The sequence below is a fragment of the Lipotes vexillifer genome, unplaced genomic scaffold (assembly GCF_000442215.2).
Source record: "Lipotes vexillifer unplaced genomic scaffold, Lipotes_vexillifer_v1.1 scaffold443, whole genome shotgun sequence".
Lineage (NCBI taxonomy): Eukaryota > Metazoa > Chordata > Mammalia > Artiodactyla > Lipotidae > Lipotes > Lipotes vexillifer.
This window is the reverse complement of record NW_006779163.1, coordinates 3,064,608-3,077,248: the sequence shown is the minus strand read 5'-3', so window position 1 is coordinate 3,077,248 and position 12,641 is coordinate 3,064,608. Positions and strand designations below refer to the sequence as shown.

At 51.4% G+C, this 12,641-nt stretch overlaps 1 protein-coding gene across 1 annotated transcript in view; it reads right to left on the bottom strand.

The window, feature by feature from the left end:
- The window catches only part of LOC103076090 (polycystin-1-like protein 2), an 84,430-nt gene that overhangs the window by 34,105 nt on the left and 37,684 nt on the right, over window positions 1-12,641 (bottom strand). The window contains 11 exon segments of the mRNA XM_007452555.1: window positions 1,882-2,013; window positions 2,707-2,833; window positions 3,874-3,941; window positions 3,943-3,995; window positions 5,596-5,677; window positions 5,679-5,783; window positions 7,324-7,456; window positions 10,484-10,539; window positions 10,541-10,684; window positions 11,369-11,393; window positions 11,395-11,512. Coding sequence (XP_007452617.1) covers window positions 1,882-2,013; window positions 2,707-2,833; window positions 3,874-3,941; window positions 3,943-3,995; window positions 5,596-5,677; window positions 5,679-5,783; window positions 7,324-7,456; window positions 10,484-10,539; window positions 10,541-10,684; window positions 11,369-11,393; window positions 11,395-11,512 — 1,043 coding nt within the window.

Here is a 12,641-nt window from a genome sequence, read left to right as displayed (position 1 = left end):
TCCTTTTTTTTTTTTTTTTTTTTTTTTTTTTTTTTTTTTTTTTTTTTTTGGCCTCACTGCACGACTTATGGGATCTTAGTTCCCCGACCAGGGATCGAACCCAAGCCCTCTGCAGTGAAAACATGGAGTCCTAACCACTGGACCGCCAGGGAATTCCTGAGCCTCAGTTCCTTGTCATCAGTAGAATACATAGACTCACGGAGATTATTCAAAATGTTATCATATACAAAATACTGAGTCAAGTGCCAGATCCACAATAGCACTCAACAGTTAGTTGCTGCTATTCCTCTGCTTTTACTCTTACATTAGAATTTCTTACAACCACTCTCCATTTAATCAGCTCTCCAGATTAACTGATGCCCTCCATCCCCTTTTAAAAACAGACTGATTAATGCCCACCATGCACTTTTTATTTGCTCCTGGTGGCCCTCTACGGTAGACACAGGAATATGCCACCCAGCTCTCCCTTCTAGGAAGGACCTCCTACCCAGTCACAGGGAGTATGGTCAGCAGACAGGATCCAGCTCTCAGCTCCTTCAGGGTCTGCCCTGAAGAATTTATTACTTATATTTCCTAGGAGTGGAGGACCTGCCATGCCACACAGGGCCACAAGGGAAGCACTCGGTCAGGATGCAGGAGCAGGCAAGGGGGAAAGGCTAGTCCACAGCTTTATTGGGGTTTCCACAGGAAAGGCAAGACAGGGCATAGAAAACAGCTTAGGATTGTCCAGTCTGAATAATTCCAGCAAACTTTGGCTATAGGGCTGGTCTCTAGTTGGTACCTGGCCCTGGGATGATTTGGGGCAGAGCTTGAATATCGGCCTGGTGAGTGAGTGAGATAAAGGGGGTGGTTGGGGTATAGACTCAGGACTGGTTGGTGTTCACACCAACATGTGTTCTTTCACATGAAAGAAGTGCCCTGGCAGAGCCCTTGCTCTCTCTGAGAACTGGCTGGCCCCGGGAGGGGCAGTCTCTCCCCGCCAGCAAGATTTTTAAGATATCAAAACATCATAACATACAGAAGATAGCAAACACAATTGCTAGAGCCCTGGTGGCTGCTACTTGCTGCAGAGCCCCCTCTGGGTTGACTGAGCCTTTGTGGAGTCCGGATTGTAGTCTGACTTCTGTCCAATCCTGTTTTCTTTCTTCACTCGCCACAAGCATTGATCTCTAGCAAGCATCTTGCACCACAAACACCTTCTCAGTGCCAGCTTCCAGGGAACCCAACCTACGACATCTCCTCTCTAGTAATCCTGGCAGCCCCTCCTACCTGTCAGGCTGTATGCTCAACAATAGACAGTTGTGTCTGATCCCACACCTGCTAACGTCCATTGTACTTGTGATTGTAAGGGTCTGTTTTGATGATAGCTCTCATAGAGTGATAAGTTTACAAAGTAGGAGTGTAAAAGAACTATTTGCATAAAAACTTAAGTTGAAGGCTTTGAGAAGACTCAATAAAGATGAGTGGGGAAAATTGTTATTGAATTAGTCACTGATGAGAAAACTGTAGACGATTAGAAAAAAAGTCATTAAAACCTCAAAAGAATCTGAACTCGTATTGTACCAGTGTGCCTACATTTTTTATTCACTTTAAAGAAAATCTAACTATGTTCAGGGGATGATTTATGTAGTGAAGATGATTAAAATTCCAATCAACAGATTTAAAGAAACTTTCAGTTGTACACCTTAAGATTGATGATGATGTACATTTATAGTTTTACGTTAAAATACAATGGTTAAGGGAGGGTAAAGATCATTTTTAATGATTCTCTTCTTTAATCTTCCTTTTTTTTTTCCCCATAACCGACCAACTTTTGATCCCAACCAAGTTGAAAAAGAAGACAGAAGCACCTCCTGACTTCTGAGAGCACCCCAAGTCTACCTCGATATCCTCCGACAGATTCTTCACAGGGATGAGCTGTCCACTAGGGCTGGTCAGAGAGAGGCCACCAACAGTTCCGCTGACATCGAAGTGACTTGGCGCTGGGAATGGGTTCTTTGGGAAACTCTTCATCTGAAACCAGGAACAAAGAGTGTCAGCCAAGGGCCCCAAAGGCCGGAAGGTGACTAGTTCCCTGTGTGAAGGATGAGGTTTCCTAAGATGGGATGGACAAGTGGCTCTTGCCCTGTGGGGTGACTGGGAGGGCCCCCCGCCTTTAGCTGCTGCTGTCTGTCCTGGTATGTGTCTTCCCTTCAGGATTGTGGCTTCAGAAAGCTGGGCCTAGAGACCCAATCGGACTTGTTACAGCCGAGCAGTTACTGGGCTATAAACAGTCTGAGCCTTTCTTCCTGCAAAGCCAGCAAGTCTCTAAGAGAAAGAAGTTTGTCTGCTTTCTCTGAGGCTCAAGGAGCAGAGAGTCAGATGTGCCCTAATTTGGGAATGGAAAGAGCCCTGAGTTTACTGTTTCCTAGCTATGGAACAAAGTCTGAAGAGCTTAATTTCCAATGACTAATTAAACCAGGGCTGCTGGAGAAATTCCACAACACAGTAGAAAGAGGACGGACTGGGGAGTCAGAGGCCTGGGTCTGAACCCCAGCTCTGCCACTTTGCTTGTGGCCTCAGGCAAGTCACTGAACCTCACCTGTAAAATGGGCATAATAATTCCATAATTGACAGGGTTGTTATCAACATAAATGAGCAAATATATGTGCAGGTGCTTTGCAAACTATAAAGGGCTGTTCCCAAGGAGATTCCTTCCGTTGTTACCCTTATGTCCACAGGTACCCTACCGTCCTCCATGGAGCCAAGGGAGGGGGCAGCGGGCAGGGTGAAGGTCGCAGAGCTGGCAGCAGCAACGTGCACAGGGGAGCCTCGCTAACTCCGGGGCTGTATTCTTTCCACAAGATGAGAACAGAGGTGCCGGGAGAGAGGGGAGAAGGTCAGAGTCAGAGGAAGGTCTACCCACCTCTCGCTCTACAGGGACCCCTGCTTTAGCACCAGAGTGGGCGGCTCTTTTGTGATCCCTGTAGATAGTTCTGCATATTTACATCAGTAGGAGCAGCATAAAAGGCAGCCAATGTCTCCACTCTGGGCTGGCGGCTCCCTGAGGACAGGGCTATGGCCAGCTTTGCCTACTGTGGCACCCCAGTGCCTAGAGCAGCGCCTGCCTCATGATGGTGGTCAATACGTATTTTGTGGAATGAATAAGTGAGCTTGGCTGTAGACATTTCTCCAGACTTATTTCCCCTACCTACTTGACCTCTGATGTCATGGGCTCCCATAAAGCCATCTTTACCGGCCTTTGACCGTATCCCATCCGAGTAGGCTGGGGATCTGGTTTCAGACCCTAGTGCTGATCCGGATGCTGCTCTGGGAAACTGCCCCTGGGATCCAGGAGAGCACCCCCGGCAGGAGGAGCCAAGGGTGGGTGCTCGGAGCCAGGGGTCTCAGCAGTGCCTGCAGCGTCGTCCAGCCCACGACTGTCAGGGGGAGGGATGGAAGGGGGAGGGCATCCCCAGGTACTGGAGGAGGTCAGTGAGAGGTAGGCAGGACCTCTACGGAGAAACTCCCAAGGCAAGTGCGTCCGGAATCCCCACAGGTCCACGGAGCAGCAGGCTTGCCAGGCACACTCTGGGTGAGGTTAAAAGTGGGCTAGTCCCCTTCGTTCTGCCCCCTCACCTGCACAGACCAACATGACCCGTCTCTCGGGACACATGTGTGGCTCTGACACTGGCGTGGCGCTCACCACATCCCTTCCTGTGCTGCACAAACACCCAACACGGGGACCTTCTCTTGGTGAAAAGCCCTTTCCACTCTACGTCCCATCACTTCCCCCACTGCCAGGCAGGTCTCCTGGGCTCTGTCTGTCACAGGGTCTTGGGATGTGTGTGTGGCATGAGCCAGGTCAGGGGATACCACAGTGTAGCCGGTTACCTGTTTGTGTACACGGAGATGGAGGGGGCGGCCAGTGTGGCTGGAAGGCCCCCGGGCAGTACCCCCCGGCAGGACGGTGGCCTGCATGTGCCCCACAGCTCCCAGCAGCTGGGGCACTACAGCTGTCTGGAAAAGGAAGCAGGGGACACTGCTGTGGACCGGTGTCCGTATTACCACCTCTGGTTACTGCCACCAGGCTAGTGTGCCCTTTGGCAGGGACCGGCGGAGGAGCAAGGCAGAGACCATGATGGAAGGCCCTTTCCTGGGCACCAGGCGCTGTAGGGAGCCAAGAGTGAGCACTTAGAAGATTCCAGGCTCTGCCAGCAGGTGCTTCACCTCCCCTGCTTGGCAGATGGGGAGACAGAGGCACAGAGAGAGTGATGACTTGTGGTGGCCACGCACTGATAAGGGGAAGCGCCGGGATCACGGCAGGGCTCACTGTGCGCCTGTCCGTGCTGCTCCATTGGACCCTGACATCTGCCCACAGCCCAGGTCTTATTCGTGGGGAAATGGAAAGTCACAGGCAGAGCCATTGCACGGGGTCACCCTGGCTCAGACTCCAGTCCCCATGCAACTCAAGCCCTTGGGTGAAGATGTGGCGTCGCTGAAGCCAAGGCAGGCATGGGGAGCAGGAGGGCTGGACGTCTGTGCAGAGTTCCTATCAGTGCGCAGGCTGCGCGTGCATGCATGCGTTATGTCTGATGGGTGTGCGACCGTACGTGCGTGAATGTGAGTGTTACGTGTGTGTTGAGGGGGACTGGGTGTGAGTAAGTGAGTGTGTGTGTGTGAGTGTAAGTGTATGAATGAGTGAATGTGGTTTGAGGGTGTGGGAGTATAAGTATCTGAGCATGAATGAGTGTGTGTATGTGGTTTTGTGTGTGACTGCAACCATATATGAGAGTCTGTGTGTTTGTGTGACTGTGTGGCCCTGTGTGAAGATAGGAGTGTAAGTGTGCATCTGTGTGAGTGTGTGCCGGAGTCTGTGCTTCCCAATGTATGTGAGCATAAATGAGTGCCTAGAAGTGTGCGTGAATGTGTGAGTGTGTGTGATTGAATGTGTGTCTGAGTGTTAGTGTTTGTGGGTGTGTGTGAGTGTGTGGATATGTGTTTGAGTGTGTTTGTGTGGCCGTGTGCGAGAATGTGTGTGTGAGTCCTTCTTGAATGCAGTGATGGCCCTGCGTGGTAAAGGGCTGTGGAGCAGCAGGTAATGGGTTCTGTGGCTCCGTCATGATGACGTCCTGGGTGCTGCGGCCACATGAGGCTGTGCTGCAGCTCTTCTTACTCTGGGGGCTGCCTCTCTTCTAAAGATGTTCTGTATCCTTGGCTAAGTGAAGCAGGAGGTGGATTCAAACTTGCAAGGGTGAACCTACGATCTCTCCAACGGGTGGCCTCTCCAGGATGAGGCAGAGCTAGTCCGCATACTACAGATGAGGAGATGAGGCTGCAGGAAGTTGTGTCACTGGCCCAAGTCACAAAGCTTGTGAGTGACAAGGTCAGGGTTCAAACTCAGGCCACCTCTTTTGAAGGCTGCGCTTTGCCTGCTGTACCACACTGCCTCCCAGAAGCTCTAGTCTCTGGAGCCTTTCTTTCAGCTCCTAGAAAGGACTTTAACCTCAGTGCCTTAGTTTCCTCATCTGCAAGATGTGGAGAAAGATCCACCTAGAAGTGCTGGTATGAGCTGGGCACGCGGTAAGCGTGATGTCTGTGTCTGGGCTGGGACACCTACCTGGCTGCCATTGGCCCCTGCAGGCTCTTCTGGTCTGTCCCTCAGGGAAGCTTCCAGCACGCTGCACACAGCCTGGAACCAGGTCCCCGGTGGCCTCCTGGTGCCTCTGGTCCTCAGCATGGGCCTCGGCACTCACTGCCAATGGGGCCTCACTGGCATGCTGCAGAGCCCTGCTGGCCTCCCGCTGGGCTCACCCCAAGGAGGAGGAAGAGCAGCATGCGCCCCTGCCTGGGTTAGACCAGCCCCTGGGCCATTCCAGGGACCAGCACTGCAGTGGAGGGGAGCAAGGTGGGGGCTCAAGCCAGGGAAAATCTGGGCTGGGCCCGTCACACAAGCTGCCTGTGTCACTGACTTGAGGCCAGTTGTTCCTTCCCTATCACGTTCTAAGTTCCTTCAGGACACTAACCTCATGCATCTCTGGATCTTTCCCAGAGTGCCTTGCACAATGCCCAGCACATAGTAGGCATTCAGTAAACATTCACTGACTTGAGATAGCCGGCTGGCTGGCTGGCTGGCTGGCTGGATGGATGGATGGATGGACATAGCACTTACTCCGATTTTGTAATTATATATGTATTTATGAAATGGTTTAGTAACTGGCGGGCCCAGTTGTCTAAAAGTGCCATGAAGGCAGAGGCCATGTCTATGTGATTTGCTGATGAATTTTCAATGAGTTGCATAGTACCTGGCACATACTAGGCATCGGGGGAGCACTTGTTGAATGAATGAAAAAATTAATGCATGGATAAATGAGTGGGAGGGTGGAGAGACGGATGTATATGTACGTGTATAGATGTATGTGCATAGAAGGGATGCATGAGCAAATGGATGTGTAAAGTGGGAAGTATGATATTAGGGTGATCAGGGTCCCAGAAATAAAGGTCAGCATAGCAGGCTCCAGGACCAGGAATGTGAGGGGGACAACCTCCTGACAGAGTGGGTGGGGCAGAGCCAAGACAGCTCTCCCCTTTACTGCTTATGGCTTCTTTATTGACATTTGTCTGCCACAGCTTTGGGAACGTGGTGATTCAATTTGAGTTCTCCAAGAAGCAGGCCCTAAGGCAAGAATTTGACAACCAGTCATTTATTTGGAGATAATCCCAGGAAACACTGGAAGCAGAATGGGGAAGTGAGATAGGGAAGGGTAGGAAGCCAGTCCAGGGGGTGTGATCAAGCCACTTACCTGGGGCTCAGTCCTACTTGGGAGGTCTCCACCAAGAGGAGCAGAGGAGCCGGGGTATCTGTTCCCCAGCCCATTAGTCACTGAGAACTGCATTGACCCCCTGACATGTCCAACCTGCCATGTGGGCAGGCAGAATGGACTCTGGAGGGGAGGTCAGAGAAGGCCCCCAGGCAAAGAAAGGCAAGAGCTGGCAGCTGGACATCACAGTGCACTCAAGTGGGGGACATGGTCGGGTCAGCAGCAGCATCTGGACACACCCTTGACCACCCAATGATTAGTTAGATTCAGGTGCGCACCGGCTGGTGGGGGAGTGAGGTGTGTGAGCACACAGGCCATCACAAGCAGAGGGAGACATAGGGCTGTGAGAGGGGCACCTTCCCTCCCTTGGCATCACCCATGTGGGACCCTTGGGAACAAGAAGGCAGAAGTCTTGGAGGCCCTGTGACTGAGGGACCTGTGACCTGGGTTGGGGTTTGTTGTCAGCTACCCACCGCAGAGGTGCACGTCCTATTGCTTGGCTCAGCGGGTGGGAACTACTCACCTGGGCCAAGGGCATGGGCTCCTCACTGCGGCGGGTCACCTCTTTCAGTGCCTCGGCCAGCTCTTGCACCTTCTGCATGTCCCCCAAGGTGGTGCTGACCGCAGGCAGTGACCCCGCAGACAGAAGATGCACTCTCTGACCTTGGCATAGACATAGGAAGGTGGGGAGAGGAAATGTAATTCCAGTGGCTTGATGAAGCTGTGTCAGAAAGATTTGGGGTCTGAGAAAGTGACCAGGCTCATGTGGGGTTTTCCAAAGCCGGTAGACCTCTTCTTGTCTCCTAGGATGTGTGGTGGGCAGAATCATAGCCTCCCAAAGATAACTACATCCTAATCCCTGAAATCTATGGATATGTTACTCACATGGCAAAAGGCACTTTGGCAGAATCGCTTTGGAGATTTGATTAAGTTAAGGATTCTGAAATGGGGAGAGTATCCTGTATTAACCAGTTGGGACCGATGTAATCACAGGGGTCTTTACTAGAGGGAGGTAGGAGGGTCAGAGTCAGAGAAGATGTGATGATGGAGGCAGAGGTGGTGGAGAGGGAGACGGAGATGGAGATGGGGAGAGAGGGACAGGGGGAGAGGGGTCGGGGTCGGGATTTGAAGATGCTGGTGTTGAAAATGGAGCAGGAAATGTGAGCAGCTTCTAGAAGCTGGAAAAGCCAATGGGTGGATTCTCCTCTAGAGCCTCCAGACAGTTCACAGCCCCCCCACCACTTTGGTTTTAGCCCAGTGAGACTCATTTCAAACTTCCGACCTCCAGAAATGTAAGATAATAAATATGTGTTGTTTTAAGTCATAAAGTTAATGGTTATTTGTTAGAGCAGCAGGAGGAAACTAATACAGGATGTCTCAAACTTTCTCCAAATCTTGAAATCAAATCTGTAGTATCTGGGGAGTTCCCTGGCAGTCCAGTGGTTAGGACTCTGCACTCTCACTGCCAAGGGCCTGAGTTCGATCCCTGGTCAGGGAACTAAGATCCCATGTGCCACATGGCACGGCCAAAAAAAAAAGAAAATCTGTAAAATCTGGCATTATTTAAAAACAAATGGTGTCTCAGGGTCTCACTGTGACTAAAATGGCATGAAATTCAGAAATTGGATTACTTTGTTGGCCCAGTATGGATGGGAGGTCTTGTTGCAGACTTGGGTCCCTGTGTGCCTTTGGGGCAATGGGGACAAGGATCCCTCCAGCCGTCCCCCAACTCCAGCCTTAAGCCAGACCTCCTGGGGCTTCCGGGGAGCATGCTTTCTAAGCCGCAAAGCCCTAATGAGAGGGGCTGGCTTTGGCTGAGGCTGAGAAAAACCTAAGAATATAATTTTAACACCACCCCATCGAACTTTCTGCGTTTATAGAAATGTTCTGTCCTTGTTTTGTCCAGTAACATAGCCACTTGCCAAATGTGACTACATATTAAGCCCTTGAAATGTGGCTAGTGCAACCAGAGGACTGAATTTTTAACTTTATTTCATTAAAAGTCATTTTAATTTAAATGTACGTGGCCAGACGTGGCTCATGGCAACAATCTGGAAGAACACAGATAGAGGTGAGTAATCCCTCTTACCCTCCCGTCCTGCTTGCTACTCACAACTCACTCTTCTAACCGTCTAACAGTCGTTCAGCAGCTGCAGAGTTTGAGCATGTCTGCCAACAGCTCAGGGTGCAGCCAGGCTTCCATTCAGGACGTGGCTTGGATGGAGGAAAGAATAGCCCTGTCTATGATGGGACTCCTGTCAGAACGTTCTGGAAGGAAAGTCAGGTAACAGATAATCTCATGTTTGCCTCTGCAGCTCTTCCCCATCCTTGGTCGCCATCCTGGAGGCTGCTTTCATGGAGATGTCACTGACTGCTGAGCCTCTGGCCCATGGATTCACTCAGCGGGAGACGAGAGGGCAGGAGGAGAGAGAGCTTGAAGCTTTGCTCCCGGTGCCCTCCCTGCCGGGGTTGTGTGCCTCATCCTTCAAAGCCACCGCTCCTACCGGGGAGCCCCCTCCACACGTAGCTGCCCCTTGAGGATGCTGGTCACTTCAGGGTGAGCCCCTGGGGTCCTGTGTTCTCTCTCTTTTGTTTCCGAAACCTTGCCCCCAGTTTTCTCAACAGAGCCCTTCTTAAAATCTTCTCCATTGCCCAGTTAGAGCTTGATGTCTGTCTCCTGACAGGACTCTGGTGTTTCACGAGAAGACCTTGAGTCAGGCTGTGTGTAGTCTGTGTGCTTAGGACCCCAGGGCATCCAAAGGGAAGTTTACTGTAAGTTATGCTCGGGGTGAATGAGAGCCAGGTGGGGTGTGTGGGGGGTGGGGGTGGGGGAACTAGGTGAAGGAAGGGGCTGTGGTGAGAAGGCTGGAGGTGGGCAGGGGAAGAGCGAACCTGGGTTTGCTCCTGTCTTCACCACCTACTGGAAATGTGGACCCGGGAAAGCTGCTCACATTCTCGACACCGTGCTGAGGACTTTCAGGCAAACCCTTCAGGAACCAGAGGAGCCTGTCTTCTGTCCTCCGTGCCCAGCAGGTGTGATGCTGTGTGTGGTGCACACAGGTAGCATGCCTGGGAGCACACACTGGGAGTGGAAGTAATCATACCTTTTGCTAGAGTTGTTTTTAATGCTAGGTTGTAGCACATTGAATGGCCATTTTTGTGGATTAAAACTGGTTGAATGTTGGCAATTTCATATGATTTGACCCACAGCTACAGTGAATGTAATTCTTAACATTCACCACAACCTTATGAGGAAAATACTATTACTGTCCCTGTTTTCCAGGTGGGGAAACTGAGGCTTAGAGAGATTCAGGCCTGTGACAATAGAGATGGTAAATGACAGAGCTGGGACAACATCAAACCATTAACCGTGTGACCAAGATGGGGTCACTTTTCTCCTCTGGGCCTCGGTTTCATCCTCTTTAGTAGGAAGAGACTGGAGTGGTACCCTCTAAATTCCCTCCCGCCCTAGAAACCTGTGGCTCCGTGAGGCTGAGCAGAGAAAGCAGGCTTCCTTCATCCTATGTCACTCACTGAAAGGACCAGAAGAAGGGGGTGACATCAACAACTCGGGAGGCACCAAAGACTTCTCCACAGATCCATGGACCCCCCTGCCCACCCCAAATGGCTGCATACAGACCCCAGGGCCCCAGCAAAGGGACAAAGGAGTCCATCGGGAGCACTTTCTGCTGGCGTCCACTCTCAGCGGCTGCCCGGAGCCTGGCCCTTGGCCCTTGGCACTGCTGGTCCAACACGGATGACACAGACCTGGCCAGCTGGAAGAGCTGCTCAGGGCCATGCCCGCCCTGCAGTGTGGCAGTGACATTGTCCCACACTGTGGCCTGAAATGCCTCATCCTCCACATGGGTGCCTCCACGTCCCGCCTAACCTGGAGACCAGAGACATGCTCAGAGCAGGAGGAACTCAGCCCATTGGTCTTGTTCCAGAATCTGGACCCTGAAGTTCCTGGCCTGCACGTGGTGAAGCAGGGCAGGGCTGGACGGCTTGGCGCCTGGCATGGGGGCTCTCCCGAGGCTGGAGGGCAGGGGACCACTTGTGCCAGCAGCCAACGGCCACCAAAAGCAAGTCTCAGGCAGGTCATTTCTTCTCCCCTCACTGCCCTCCTCATCGTGCTCTCAGGCCCTTCCACTTCAGCTTCTGACCCTTGAAATTCACTTGAGATTTTATTCAGCCTCTGCCTTATAGACCTGTTGGCTGATCTGGGTCCTCCTTCCTCTGGACTCTGAAGGCACTTGGCCTTAACTCACCTCTGGATACTTCTGCCCCCATCTCCCTCAGGTCCCCCACCCCAAGTCCCCCAGGCCCTTCCCCTATACTGGCCACCAGTCATAAGATCTACAAAGGTAGAGACCACACCTGTTTTGTCCACGGCTATATCCCCAGGACCAGGCACATAGTAGGTGCTCTGTAAATACACATTGAAGGAATGAATGAATCAACCACTCATCTGGTTATACCCTCGGCTCCCTTCAACCCAGCCACCCTTTTGTTGAGGTTTAGACAAGTCAAGAAGTTGTCTTAGTAGAGAAACAGTAGCTGCCACCCACCTTAACTGCTGCCTGGGTCTGCTCTGTCACCCACGTGATTGCAGACAGAAATGACCACTGTCAGCATGAAGTCATTGTTTTCTGCTCCAAGTGGCAGGTGAACTGATGGGAGAGCAGGTTCAGGGCCACAGTGTAGACAGGAACCTGGCAGATGGACATTGGACAATTAGGGGGGCATCTCCAGGCCCCAGGGAGACTGTAAACCCACGAAGGTAGAGCCTGATGACAAGGACACAAAAGCCACAGCTCGCGAAGTCACGGCAGGTGCTCGTGGACTCCATACTTCCCGGGAAAAGATGGCCATTTATGCCGATCCCCTGTCGTCCCTAAGTAATCACATGCTGCTGTGACTTTGGAATAATTTTACTAAAATCCATGAAAGTTTTCAGAAAAAGAATCCCCCATTTACAAGCTTTTTAGAAAAATTCAAGGTGGTAAACCAAATTACAAAAAGAAGGAGAAAGAGGAGGAAGAGGAAAAGAAGATCTTAACAATTGGTTCAAGACATATCCAAACTCCCTCAAATGTCACTTCCTGTACAAAGGCCTTCCCAGGCTACTCTATCTAAAGCAGCGCCCCTGTCCTGTGTCTTTGTTTACCACCTATCTCTACCACTAATTATAAATACAGTGAGGTCAGAGACTTTCTCTCTTTTGTTCACTGCTGTATATCTAGGACCTAGAATGGAGCCTGACGTTCAGTACGTCTGCTGTAAGAGTGAATGAATGAATGAATATCCTTCGTACCCTTAAAGGGGATCCGCCTATCATTGGAATCACTTCACTGTAGTGTGCGGACAATCACGACGGTCTTGAATTGTAATTGACAGCTCATTTTTATATGGTCACACTTCCCTGCCCCTTACTGGAGCAGCTAGCCTGGCGTCTCCATTTAGGGGGACGCAGGTTTGAAATGAAATCTGCTTACCTTCCTTGAATTGGTCCCTTCCAGGCTCAGACCCAGTCACGGCCCTCTGAACAGCCCTGCATTCCATGTCCATCTGACAGGCACCCCATGAAAACCACAATCCCTTGGGTCTGAGGATGGGGTGCCTCCACCTTCGCCTAGTCTAGGGGTTCAGTTTATGTCCTTGTGGTGTTTAATGCCAGACCCTGGGGAGCACCCCTGCAACACTCCTGGAGCCTAGGTTTGCAGGAAGGTCCCAATCTGACTTGCACATTTTCAGAGCTCTTGTGAGGGTCACAGAATGCCAAAGGCCATTGGGAGGAGACAAGGACTCAAACGGGCCTGCCAAGGACCAACCACCCCCAAA